Genomic DNA, 14880 nt, shown 5'->3' with positions numbered 1-14880 from the left:
CAGCAGTGTTAAATGATGTATCTCATTCCCTCCACCCCTTGAGTCAACTGCTGCCTAGCCAGATTAAGGTGTCAGATTGATTTGTTTTATACATCTTTTGACCATGCTCATTGAATATTTAGGAAGTTTCTTCAGCCCATATTGAGGCTGAGGTATCCCGTGGGAAGCATTAATCAAAGTCACAGAGACTCTTACACTGTGGAAACACAGACTCTTTATTGTAGCGATTAGTTTTTGCAGTAACACATTAACACACTACAGAGCTTTTCTTTTATAGAACAATTGATCCTTTTCTTGTACTCCACTAGAGAAGGGGGGGGGAATAATTAACTCTTTAAAGTTTAGCAATTTTAAAAAGACTGATTTATCTACACCAGAATGTTGAGGCAAGAGAGGGCATTTGTCTCTGTGTTTGTGTGTGTGTGTGTTGCACACGCATTTGTATGTATGCACAATTAACTCACTCTCTGAATGTTTCTATACTATTCGAGCTGATTAGTTTTGTTCCTTAAGCGCCTAGGTCTGTAATTTTTGCATGTCTTACTTTTTTTTTTGTCCGCACTAAAACTTTCTCTGATGTTTCCATGCTGCAGCAATAAGCATTAAATCTCTCTTTCTGTCCTATTGCTAAATAATGACATGCGCACCTACTTTTTTGTTGTTGTCGTCCACATTAGGTCATTCATGACCATTCTAGAAAAAGAATCCCCTTTCTATTTTTCTCCCCTTCTGCAGTACTCTTGCCCATATGAGACAATGTCTTGTAACAATGCAGGGGCCTAATCTCCATGTCAAAGCAATTTTCATTCCCCAGTGCACACCCTGCTATCATTTTGTAATGTTTTGTTTCTTATTCTAAAAGAATTAAAAAGGAACAGTAAGCCGTCACGGGGGCCTGTAGTCCTTATCTCAGTGTCTGGAAATTTGGACAGTGTATTTTACTGCTGAGATAAAATGGAAAGAACTCCAAGTTCAGCAAATCGTAATGGGTTTAAGTTCTATTGAAATCGGTAACCAGAAGATCAGATAACGGGGGTCCTTCAGTTGTCTTTTTAATCAGGTTCCCCGCAAGGGCTGAATAGAGACAGAGCAGACACACAGAGTGAAAATATAATTCTTGGATAGGTTAAGTACATGTTTGAACTCTTGCAAGCAGAAGCGATTTGATGATGACTTAATCATTTTCTGGTCAATTATCTGTAAGGACCCTTGCAACTGCATGGCAATTATGATGCAAGTTGGCCTTTTGGGAGAAACACCAGTCTCCCTGCTTCTGTTTCCTTGTTACTTAGATTCCCTGCCATAAATTTTCATTCGTTTATTATCTTTGCTAGCATGGAAACAACTTTCTGTGTAGTAATTACAGCCCCAATGCACACTTTAGCTGTCATCTTGTTGGAGGCCTGGATGTTCTCATGGCCAGCATTTGATAAGTGTTCTTTGTTGATTTTTGATTAATGCACATCTCTTTCTGGGGGCCGGGGAAGTGAATGCCTGTGATGACAAAAGGCAGGGGGTAGTATATCAGCCTGCCTGATATATAGCTATGGATTTATTGGTTTTAACTTGGCAAGTTAAGTTGCATCTGTCCTTTACACATAGGAAGGGCTGTCAATAAGAAGGGATCAGCTGCAACACAGCCTAGGTGACATCTTCAGTTCAGAGGTCATAGGAACAGTAAGAAAACTTGTCCTGAAAGACATGGGCACTTTTAACCTTGACCTTCTGAATTCTAATAAAGGGATCCAGTGCATTTTCCTCCATCTTATGGATGACCTGGAAAACTTTAAATTTGCTGGACGGAATGCCAGGGATTAATGGAGACTTTGTAGATTTCGATACTCAGGATATGATAAGCATCTACAAGTCACAGCACAACATGGATTTTTTTTTTATTTCTTTTTTGCAAAGTAAGAGCAACCCTATAGGAAGGCCCCATTTTTGTTTAGAGTGTGTGCAATAGAGAGGGGAATTCTTTTTAGCTTGACATAGAACGAGAAAGGAATTTGCATCAGTTCTATGTGGCACACTGAAATGTAACCAGCTTCAAGTTACTTATGTCTAAACAAAATTAAAAAATTCCTTCCAGCAGCACCTTAAAGACCAACTAAGTTTTTTATTTTGGTATGAGCTTTTATGTGCATGCACACGAAAGCTCACACCAAAATAAAAAACTTAGTTGGTCTTTAAGGTGCTGCTGGAAGGAATTTTTTTATTTTGTTTCGACTATGTCAGACCAACACGGCTACCTACCTGTAACTTACTTATGTCTGTTACACCACCTGCCCATAAATATTTTCTAAATTGATTTCACACTTTTATTTGTGGGGAATAACTGCTACATAATAGGAAACACATTGCACCCCTCTTATCATATATGAACCTCCATAAATAATTGCCTTCAATGGGCAAGACATAGTCACATTTTGCTGTTTGGCCACTCATCTCCTTATCAGACAAAATGCATCAGCGCAAACCTGGAAGGTCCTGGACATCTCCTCCTATAAGAGCCTAGAAGCTTGCTAGTGGTGACTCGAAATTTGGAAGTGCTTTCCATGTGTGATGCTTAACTTGATAGAATAGCAGTGCTCTTTAGCAACTTTAGGAATGAGATCCAGACCTTCCCCGTTTAAAAAAATGGTGCAGCATTTTTATATCATTTGTCTCGACCACTCAAGCCTCTTTACCCCTTGGGTTTAAAAAAAAGCTTTTGAAGCTTGGCTATGGGGCAGGTGGAAGAGAAGGGGTGGATGTAAGAAAGGATGTTGTGAAAAGGGGAGGAAAGAGAGGAGGTGTCAAGGCTTTAATCCTTCTTGCTCTTCTGATTTCCACAGTTCAACAGATGTATTACCTCTCAGCTCATCAAGTGGTTTAGCAATTTCCGTGAGTTCTACTACATTCAGATGGAGAAGTATGCACGCCAAGCCATCAACGATGGGGTAACAAGCACTGAAGAGTTGTCCATAACCAGAGACTGTGAGCTGTACAGAGCCCTCAACATGCACTACAATAAGGCAAATGACTTTGAGGTACGCTGTCACCTTTCTGGGTTTCTTCCTCTTCTATGCATGCATATAATTGAAATTTTCTCTCCCCCGTCCTTTTTTAAAAATGCATTTTCGCTTGTTTTGGAAACTGTTTCTTTTACAGTGCCCACCTTGTGAATGATGTTAATGTGTTTTGTTATATGTTTTGTTAAAAAGGAAAAAGGGAAGAAGGTCATTTTAGCCTGCCTTATCAGAAAGCAGGAAACTTTTCGGTCTCAACAGCAGGGTGCTGCTTTTGGGTTGCTTGCGTTTCAGCTACATTTTCGAGAGCTATTTTCTTGAAAAAGCCACCCTACTCGAGATCTTTTGACTGTAGCTAATCGCTTTGTAACACGAACAGAAAACGCAGCTCGCGAGCGAAACAAAAACAAACAAAAGCACGACTTAGTTGCGTCTCGGTTCCATTGAAACCAACAGGGACTAGGCCTATCTAAATGTCTCTGGATTATACCCCATGGATTGGCAGCTTTGATTGAAACTCTTCCTTACAGGCCAACAATGAGCGGGTATGAGCCAATCACCTAGGCGTTGGCTCAGCGAGCGATTGTTGCTAACCTGCTGACCTTCCATAAGCCCCACGGTGGCAAATTCCTTCGTGCTGATGATAAGCATTTTGCACTGTCAAATGCAGGGATGAGGCCAGAGGGGCTTCTGGGAGTTGTCACTCTGTGGCATTGAAGCCTTGTGGCAGTGTGTTGGTATTATCTGCTCAAAGGATGGGCCACATTGTTTGGTATAAGCTGCATGGTGGCGTGGTCAGAAGGGGTGGCAAGGGCTTTTGTTTCTTTCCCTATGGAAGTAGTACTGTGCTAGGTACGAAAACATGCTCTGAAGCATTTCTAAAGTGATTGCCATCACCATCACCATCACATCTAAGTGATTCAGTTGGAAAGGGACACAGAAGATTAGGATGCAAATTTCACTTCTACTCTTACTCATTCGCAGTAGCTTTCTATTTCAGTGTGTGTTGGCCAAAACAAAGCAGCCATGGCCCATCAGGCTTATTCTTTATAAAATGTGTGGCGCTACCTTGCGGTCCTGGCTATTGAAGATCCCTCTAGTTCAGGGTTTCCCAAACTTGGGTCTCCAGCTGTTTTCGGACTGCAACTCCCATCATTCCTAGCTAGCAAGACCAGTGGTCAGGGATGATGGGAATTGTAGTCCAAAAGCAGCTGGAGACCCAAGTTTGGGAAACCCTGTTCTAGATGTTGCTGGACCATAGCTTCAATCATCCCTGGGCTTTTATGGGCCATGCTGGCTGGGGCTGATGGGAGTTGGAGTCCAGCAACCTCTGGAGGGCCAATGACTGCACTACTCTTGGATGGAGCTTCTCCTGAAGAAACCAAGAACAAAAACAAAGGGAAAGTGCATTTGACACCCTCCTAATAACAATTTAGCAGAAGGGTTATATGTACACAATATGAGCCTGTTCTCATAAATCACATCTCTGTCTGAAAATGTAAAAGCATTAATACGCATCTATATATTGTGTTGCCCTCTTTCTGTCTTTGAGCTACCCATGTGAGTCTTTCTATGTTGCACAGTTTAAAGCATGGAGGAAATCTTCATGGCTTTTAATTGGAGCAGCCTGAGGCTGCAACGTAACACCTATGGTATACTGTTCCCAGTAGTTTGCAATTATCTGATCTGGAGATCGCGGCATAAGTTTTGCCCCCCCCCCCAATAAGTTAATTTCTTATAACACAGAACCCCTTTCACTTGTGTTCAAATGCATGGCTATGAAATTCCTAATTCATACAAACAGCTGGATGGCAGCTTTAAGACTGCTACCCACAACTCCACGCACTAGGCTGAAAACCGGGACCTGAACAGGCCATTACTGCATATCGTTTAATCTGAAGGTATGCATTCTTGCCTGATCAGCGGCCAGCCCAGGTGACTAGCACTGAAGCAAAAATGACATGTACTGTGGTGTTGAAATTGGATCTGAAGTCCTTGAGCAAATGGAGCATTTTCCATATTTAGCATCATCAGAGTTCCTCCCCTTCATACTTTTATTGCTGATCCTTTAATATAATTGATGCCTGATATGCCTTCCATCTTAAATAATTTAAATGGATTTTCCTAAACCTTTTCTGCTCGCTTCCTCTTACAGAGTTAACATTCATAATGTATTGAAAAAATGGGGATAAATTCTCATTGAAAGAAAGGGACTATGGGGCAAATTCTGGAGCCTGTTTTCCTTAAGATCTATTACTCAAGATACACCTGCCGGAGCTACATCACACATTGTGCAAGCGGTGTCCCTGCGGACAACACACATGCTTTTTAGACTCATGAACATCCTTCAGCAGTTCATACAAAACACATCCTCAACCCACTGTGGAGCTGCTGGAGCCTGCCTTTGCTCTAACATATGAGCTGGCTTTTCTGACTTCCTTTCACAATGCCTTGGAGCCACCAGCAGCTGTTAACAGAACTCAAATAAGATCCTTAACAATCCTCATGCCTCCTTACTTTAGATTTGTCACAATCGCCTCAGGCTCATAGCCAGAGGTAGCTGAAACACCTTGCAGGAGGATTCAGTGACTGAACGAGTAATTTCTCTCTGTTTGCGAGAAGTGAATTTGTTTCTGTGCTGCTGTGTCCTGTCATTGGAGGCCCCTTGAAATTGTGAATACATTAGGCTCAGCTGCAACACAAAACTGAACCAAATCATCTTTAGAAGTAAGCAAAACTTACATTCCGATGAATTAAAGATACACGTGCTGTGGAAGGAGGGTTTTCATATGTCCATCCTTGGGCGTTACTGTTTCTCAAAAATGGTAACGTATAGAGCATCTTCCGCTACCACAATTCATTTATGTTTTCGGCACACATTAAATAGAAGCTCCCACTCCTAAAGAAACAAAAACATAAAAGACCTCAGCAGCTATGTGGTGCTGTTTGTGTAATCTCTAGTATGTTTTAAACTCAAGTATCTAAAGACTGCCATTCTAGACACACTTAGAACTAAGCTCCATTGAACTTGCAAGTAGACACCTAGATAAGCACTCCAAATGGGATAGAAACATACTTCTCCTGGATGGTTTGCAGAGAATATTTTAAAGGGAATCAGAACATGAAAGAGACAGCAGCTTTCTATGGGTTTCTTACATAACACACACGCGCACGCACACGCGCACACACACACGTATTATTTGGTTTTTAAAAAATTATTAGGGTGGATTCCTTTAGCTCTTTGTTCTCCCACCGGCTTTCCCCCAATCATCTAGTGGTAGCACTGGAGCACTTCCAGTTTATCCTCAACTTCCTTGCCCACCTAAAGATTAGGTAGGCTAGCATATCAAACTTGTGAATGGCCACTGAACATTCTGGGATTTTACAGAAATCTAATTGCTTGTAGGTTGTGAGTGCCAGATCAACTCAACCTAGACGAGGAGCACTTGTTCAAATTACACTTTGTTCCAATTGCACTTAAATGTAGCTTTCCCCATTGCATTCATACTTGGGCAAATATATCTGAGGATAAAAAAGTGATTGTGAAATGTGTTGGTGGGATTCAACCAAGTTGTTATGTGCATGGAATGAGGTCCACTTGTGAATGAGACCTTCCCCGTTTTGTTCCCCATACTCTTTAAATGTGCTCCAGAGAGTGGGGTGCAAGAGGGGGAAGTTCCATTGCACAAGCAGACCTCGTTCTGTGCTGGCATACCCCACTTAGCACTATGTTGAATTCCACCCTATGTACCTGTGTAAATTGCTGGTTTCCCCCCTTTAAAATATACAGAATTAGCATTTGGGAACCAAATTAGCTGCACACCCCCTATCAACATGCATTCCACACCAGTTGTGGTTCACTGTGAGCTCCTAGGTATAAAATAGATACATTGCATAAATACTCATACATGGATGCTTCTACTTTGCAACTAAAAGTAGCTTTGGGAAGTTGATTTGCATTTGGGAACTGGCATTGAAAATAAGAGTTAAACTCTCCATCCTGCCTTACAAAAATCAGGGCCTTCTGCAGCTGCTTTGAGGAGAGAGGAGGAAGGTGTCTGGAAATCCAGTAACAGAACACCCATGTCATGTGGCCCTCAGTTATCACGTGCCTTGAGAAGTATGTACGTTATGCCCATGGTGAGATACAGAAGCGAGACTCATGGCCTTCGCCTTATGCACATGTTCTCTGTAAATTGGACTTGCTCATGTCAGTCACCCAGCCCTTTTCCAGGGTGTGGACCACATCTCCAGAGCCAACCTGCATAGGCACTCTTGCCTGTATACTTGATTAAAGGCTATACATTCAGTAGGGAAGATGAGCCAAAGGCTGACTCATACATCATACAGAGTGTGGAACCTACATATCTGGTCCACGTGTTGCTGCCTTGTTGAATTTAAATGTTTTGTGGATTAAACAGTATTGGGGTTTAACCTGCTAAATACTATAGCAAGCACTATGCTTACAGTGAAGGAAAACAGGTGAGGAGAGGGGCCATGCTCAGTAGCCCTTCACCCAGACATTGATGCATACAGTGCTGTGCAAACATTTGAAGGAAGGGAACCTTTGCAATCTGGAACCCTGGCTGCTCAAGGTTCCAGATCATGTTCTATATCCCTATAGGTGTCTGTGCAGATTTGGTGTGGCCCCACTTCCCCACTTGTTACATACAGTTATTAACTGTATGTGAAACCCCTGAACAAGGCTTGCAGTGTTAATTTTATGGAGAGAGACAGCTGAAAGATCTTGTGAGACATGCTGGGAGGATCCTTGGAGCCAAAAGGTAGGCGGCTAAGGATGCTAGTTGTGCAAGCATCACTGTGTTGCAGTGATTGCCACTGTGTGCAGGTATTCCTTGCAAAGTCTACCCTCCCCTGTTCAATGGAAGCGTCTGCTACATGAGCCCCTAGAAGCTGCCAGTCGCATTGAAGCAAGTGGTGGAAGGCTTTCAATGGAGGAGCTTCCTGTTACATTGCAGCACACATGGTGTCTGAAATTAGAAATAAATATATACAGTAAGAATGCACAAACTAAAAAGTGGACAGTATAGCCAGTAATATAGGCTCTCACTCACCGTCATCTCTGACAAGTCGGTAGTCTGTTTGCCTTTCATAAGCAATTACTTAGAAATGTATGCTGAAAAGTCCTAAATTCCACAGTGGTGGATGTATGAACCTGCCTTTTACTAAGTTAGATCATTGGTTCATCCATCTATGTGGGAGAGGTCTTTCCCAGCCTTGCCTCCTGTGATATTTTTTAACTGGGAATGTCAGGGATTGAACCTGGCATCTTATGTATATCAAAAAGGTGCTCTACCTGTTGATGTAAAAATCAAAACTCTGCCTATGCACTGCTGTGAAATCTTATGGCTGAGGTTTTAATTTTGAAGGGCATAGTAATGAGATCTGGGATTTCTGGAAAAGCAGAGAGGTTGTCAAGAAGAGGGAGGAATAGATTCATAATGGGGACATGTACATTCCTGTCCACTAGAATAAATGGCCTGGTTTGCATTAACAGATCATGGGCTCCTACAGACAATCAAATAAACCCATGGCTTGTTTCTCCAAAGTCTTTTTTCATCTGCTCTTGCCTTGTAGTTTTGTAGTCAGGTGAGTGTCTGGGTAAGGGTGGCCAAACAAGTCATATTTAAGAAAGAGTGCTGGGTTTTCATGTAACTCCAATCCATAGTTAAAATAAACCAAGATTTGCAAGCCAACAGCAAACATGGATTCAGTGGGTAGATTGTTTGGTAACCCAACTATAGTTCAGCCTCTTGGCATGAGTCAGACATGCAAATAAGCCATCATTTAATAAATGATGGCTTGGTGTTATGTGCAAACTATGCCTCTATCCATAACTTCATTGTCATACCTAGTTCCATTTCCTTGAGAGGTTGTAATTTAGGATTTTAGTCTAGCAGAATCAGTTGACGCATTCCTCGGTGTACTTATTTGCTACATTTGTTTTTAAATGTTGTGGGCCAGAAACTTGCACTCATATGTGAACTTGTGTTCTCTCAAATATAAGCTAGATTGTTGCAGGAGCCTGACCTAGTAAACTGTAGTTGTCATGTATACCTGTAATTTCTTGGTGCTTTGGTTTTCATTATATGTAAATTTTGTGAAGATCCATGACAATCTTTGCCTGTAACTTCATCAGTGTTTTTGTAGTGCTGGCAAGCACCAGCTCTGTGACTTTTACTGTGCACTGTACCAACATAGACCTTCAGAGCCGACAGGAAAGTCCCAGTGTGTGTGTGCTTCCTCTCTGCATCAGGGAGGGGTGTGTCTGTGTGGAATTACCAAAGGGAGGGGGAAGAGAAGGAAGAGGGTGTGGCGCCCATGGCACCCTCTCAAAACTTCAAATCTGTCATGGGCCCCCAAAGGTTGGAAACTTTGGTATAAAGGAATAGATGTAACATTGTGGGCTGGATTGTCTAACCGACTACAGTGCGCTATTATTTCTCGGATGTCTCAAAATTCTATAATCTTTCAAGTGTGTCATTTTCTAAAGTTGTGTCTATCAATGCTGATTTAAAATCTTCAAACACGCCTCCCCAATACAATACATGTAACTTAGCATTAACTAAAATGCCAAATTGCTGATCATTCTACCCAATATATAATGTACTATTTTGCTTTAAGCTTGAAAGTTAACAACAATCCATATAAAGACTGCAGAGCATTTCACACACCCCTGCTTTTAAGACATATCCCTGTGAAATATCTAAGCAACTTTCACCCTAATGAAACAATGGGTCAAAATTAGCTGAAGTTGCTTAATTGGTTGTGGTTCTGACTTCTAACACCCAGGCATGTTTATCAGCAATACTGTTGGTAAACACGCTGGAATCAGACTGCAAAAACTATGTATCACTGTATTTAACCGCTGGTACCACCTAGACTGAGTGCCTTTGCAAAGGATGCCTTAAAGCTAGGCTTCAGATGGGCGGGGTAGTATTATTATTATTATTATTATTATTATTCACATTTTGAGTGAGAAAGTCCTAACAGGATGCAGTCTCCCACACCTGCTACCAGGGCTGAAAATATTGTTTTAAAGTATGCAATGGCAAAAAGCGAGAGGCATCAGTTTTAAAGAAGTTTGATGCAGCTGCAACAATGATAGGACATTAGTTTGCACTTTGCAATAGGAGTAATAGGACTTCATTTGCACTTTGTTATATATTGAAAATGCCTGGCTACATGTATTCTTCAGACATTTGATAGCAGTCTTATTTCCGCATGCACATTTATTATTATTATTATTATTATTATTATTATTATTATTATTTCATAATAAGCTCTAATTCATCTGATGTGCAACAGAAGAATTTGAAACTTACACATTGCAAGTTGAAAATAATTAAAATATTCCTGCTGGACTGATTAATTATATCCCAAATCAATGAATGGAAAGATTGCAGAATGGGATTCATGGTAGATCTTTGTCCCCCTATTTTCCATTAAAAATATAGAGACGTTGTAGCTACCTTGTTGCATCTTAAACAATGTTGGTTTTTATTTCTTTAAAAAAAAGTATGAAAACATCATTCAGGAAGACATTTTCCCTCAGCTTAGCCAGTATATCTCATTTTATTAAATTCAGTTGCAAAAGTTATGCAAGTATAAAGTGGTGCTGTAACAATATTGTAAATGCCACTTTTAATTGTTAATGAACCTTGTGTGGACCCCTAATAATAATTATACATTCAATTGTTGTTCCTGGTTCAGTTCTTCCTCAAACAGTGTTTAATCAGATGAACCAGGCCTGGCAATTGAGGGTATATGTAGTTTTTGAGTCAGGAAACTCTCATTTTGATATTTATCCCCCTTGGATTCAAGGTGTTTGCTACTACAATGAGATAGGCCCGAAATGATGTGTGGGCTATTTGATTTAATGTCATTAGATTTTATAGCTCCCTCTGACTGTTTTCCCTCATTGGGTTACATTTAAGCACAGCAAGATGAAGTTTTTAAACCTCCTTACTCAACAGCTCTATTAGTTATAATGTACCGTGACCTCTCTCAACATTCTTAAAGAAAAAGATACAGTGTAATGTCACTTTACTTTGCTTATTGTTCTTTGTTGAGGTGAACAAAGCATTTTCTACAGTGGTTATAGCACATAATTATACAGCTTTCAATAGTGGTGTCTTGGCACATATCAAAGTTCAGAAGAGCCTTTAGGAGAGAAAAAAAAGATGTTTTGTGGCAGCCTAGTGAGGGTCTCATCTTTCCTTCAGAAAATAGTTCAAGGCTCTTCTGTCAGGCTTCCTTACTTAGAGCTTTTCCCCCTCCTGCTTCATAAAGTTTAAAGGGGATTCAGTGGAGTTCTGTGATCTGTTTCCTTTGAAAGATTGTTCCTTTGCACAGAGAGGTCCTTTGACTTCAAGAGTTCACAGATTCATGTCTTTAGGTATCATATGTCTGACCTTATCAGTTACTCTATTTAATGTCGGAGAAAAAGTCTCAAACTCTTTTGTGTTTGTCTGTTTTTCTGCCTCTGTGAAGTGATTTGGTGGAGAGAAGGGGGGGGGGGAGAGAAAGGACCATCCTTTTTAACGCACCACGGCGAGGACGGTTTTTTCTGACTCCAACCTACCCTGTGGCTTTTTGGCGGGGAAGACGGGGCACAATTGCCCTTGCCTGCTTTGTGTGTGTGTGTATAATTCCACGGCGATAATAGAACGATACAAGGCCAAGCCCGTGCACACTCTATCTAGCTAGGAATCATCCGCTTTCCTAGCCAGCCACCCCTAGATGCAATCTATTGCCTTATTTCTGGTGGCTGCTACTTTAGCGTTCCAACAGGCCGGGCCATTTAGCAAACACAGAGAGCGAAACGGCTGGAGTGCTGGGCCAGCAGTAGGCTTTCCCTTTGCTTCGACCTGCCCCAAAGGCTTTGATAATTAATTGTCCTTCAGAGATGAGGAAAGTTCAGAGACAGTGTGTGCAGCAACGTCTATTGTCTGACCTTCAGTTCTCCTCCGTTGGGCTCTTTTCCCTCTCCCCTTCACACCACAAAGGGTTATCAATGGGAGCAGAGAGCAGTCGCTCCTTCTAAGGTCCGCAGGTGGCGGTGGCGGCGCTCTGACAAGAGCCCAATCATTGTGCTTCCGCCGCCGGCGGATGAAATGGGCTCGGGAAAGTTCTGACAAGCCTTTTCAGAACCCTTTCTCTCTTCTTTAATGCCATATACATTCTAGCAGAGCTATTCTGCTAATTCTTCGGGAAATTTAATAGGGTTTTCTCTCCGCCTCCCTTTCTCCACCCCCCTGTCAAAGCGGATGAAAAAAGTTATCATTATGCACATCGGCAGCAATCTTGTACAACTCCCATCAGGCTGTAGTCCAACAACATCTAGAAGCTATCAGGTTGGTGTAGACTGGGATAGCCATTTAATGCAGGAGGGATCGCTGCTGAATTCAGCATGGCTCCCTTCTGAGCAAGCTTGCATAGGTTTGCACCGCGGCTTTCATTTTTTTAGCCACACATAATTTTAAGGAGGAAGACTGCTATGGGTCCATATGCAGAAAACCTGGGTTCATTAGCTGGGCACAGGGGAAACTGCTAGGTACTTGAACAGCTCAGGGCACATGCATGGAAGTTGTGTATGCTAATTTAGGTGCAGATTTAAGTCTCTGAGCAAATTAAGATGGTGGGTGGTGCCTCAATGGCACTGTGCTTTGCTCACAGGTCTGTTGGGTGTTGTTTCTTTAAAAAAGTTAAGTTGGGGAGAAAAGGGTAGAATAGACAGGAGACATGGGACTCAGTGCAAAAGGTCCTGTGGAACACCCTCCCATCAGATGTGAAAGAGATAAAGAACTATACAACTTTTAGAAGTTTTTAATTTTATTATGTTTTTATGCATGTTGGAAGACATCCAGGGTGGCTGGGGTATAGATAAGATGATCATGATATGATGATGATTAGGGCTCAGGGGGCCCTGATCTGCCCTGCCCGCCAATAATGCCCCTGTCATTACCTATAGGGGGGAAAACGTTTAAGCTCCTGCACTGACAAATACGAGAATATTTCCAGTTTAAATTCATTTTTATCTCCACCATAACAGTCAGCAACACATGAAGGGGAAATGTTTAAGGAAATACTGACAGAATAGTATTGAAAATGTCTAGTTTTTAAAAAAAATAATAAAATGTTTGTTTCTGTCTGTGGCAAACCATTGTCCTATATTAAAGATATGTAAACACACACACAGAGAGAAGGAGAACATCTTTTGCTAGCCTTTCAAAATTTGGGTATCCTCAAAATTCTTTAGGTATTTCACCTGAGGAAGAACTCATCATTCAATGGCGCAACATCTGTTTTGCATGCAGAATGTTGAATCCACAGCATCTGCAGGTAGGGCCAGCGAAGTCACCAGTCTGAAGCACTGGAGAATTATCACCGGTCAGTGTCAGCAATACTGAGCTAGATGGACTAATGGCCTGACCCGATACAAAGCAGCATCCTATTTTCCTAGCTCCGAATTCATCACAAATTTGCTTTTGTGAATCTGTAGATGTTATGGTCCTCCATTGAGTTGGCTAGTTGGGAATGTTAAGTGCCTTGGTCGAACCTTATGGCCAAGCTAACTTGCATGGAGATGGTGAGTGAAGATGGAAAAATCATTTGCTCAATCCATTGCTGTTGTAAATAACTCAACAAATATGGCCTGTCAGTTTTCGGTGACAAAATAACTAAAGCTATGTTAACTGGTATTTCATTAAGGCAGGGAATGCAGCATGGTTCTCACTAGATGGTGTTGGACTACAACTCCCATCAGCCCCAGCCACTCGTCGGGGATGATGGGAATTGTAGTTCAACATCTAGAGGGAAGCACACTGGCTGCCACTGCCTTAATGATGTGGTTTACATAGCTTTATGGTAAATGGTGTGCCACTTCAGGCTCCCTGAGAAATGTGTGCCTAATTAAAATTGTAATAGCCTAATAATATCTATCAAAGAGCAAAGAAGCTGGCGTTTGCCGAGCAGATTATTAATATTGTTTTACCGTCTGTGATTAATTTAGAAATCCTCTGTGGCATAATTATTAGGCTCTGTAAAACAAAATGATATACATGTTCTGTTGTTTTCCCTAATGATATAGTAAGCAAAGATTCAGTTAGAAGATGTAGGGAAAGTACACAGAACGGAGCGTTGCCTATTTTAAACAAAGTAACAGTATAAGGGGGTTCAATACAAAGAAACCGAGGTGGTAGGGAGGGATTATGGCACTAAATTACCTACCGTACAATCTCTCCATTAATTTAATTAGTTTTGTATGTCTGTAGAGTTCTAAACACTTGGTTGAAGCTCACATAATCATAATATAAGTGAAGCAGCTGTGAAAAATGTCACTCCCCACATATGTAATCCTCTATTCACTTCCTCAGAAGTAAACTCCATTTATCTCAATGACAATTTTCCTCTGAGTAGGATTGCACTGTAAGTAAACCAACTGGGGTACTCAGATCCTTGTTATATAATGATTAACTTTCATATGCAAAAACCTTTTGAAACAATTTTGTATTACTGTATTCTTATTATCGTAATCATCAGTATTGTTATCATTATTTTAAAACAACACTGTAGCATACCCTTTAACGTTTCTCTGATGAAAATAGGGACATCCTATTCTAATAATAATAATAATAATAATAATAATAATAATAATAATAATATTCCCCACCCATCTGCCTGGGTTACCCCAGCCCCTCTGGGTGGCTTCCACCATATATCAAATATTGAACATTAAAAAACCTTCCTATACAGGGCTGCTTTCAGATGTCTTCTAAAGGTTGTATAGTTTTTGCCTCGTGGGCCACATAACTCCATACCTTCCAACATTTATCCGATGTAAATAGGG

General features: G+C 41.2%; 1 protein-coding gene across 6 annotated transcripts in view; it reads left to right on the top strand.

The window, feature by feature from the left end:
• Window positions 1-14880, top strand: part of PROX1 (prospero homeobox 1) — a 76741-nt gene that overhangs the window by 30197 nt on the left and 31664 nt on the right. For all 6 annotated transcript variants that reach the window (XM_060273006.1, XM_060273005.1, XM_060273011.1 and 3 more), the window contains one exon: window positions 2835-3029. In XM_060273006.1, the coding sequence (XP_060128989.1) occupies window positions 2835-3029 (195 nt within the window). The remainder of the gene's footprint in view (window positions 1-2834; window positions 3030-14880) is intronic.

This window comes from Zootoca vivipara, chromosome 3 (assembly GCF_963506605.1).
Source record: "Zootoca vivipara chromosome 3, rZooViv1.1, whole genome shotgun sequence".
Taxonomy (NCBI): domain Eukaryota; kingdom Metazoa; phylum Chordata; class Lepidosauria; order Squamata; family Lacertidae; genus Zootoca; species Zootoca vivipara.
This window is presented reverse-complemented; position numbering and strand designations above follow the sequence as displayed.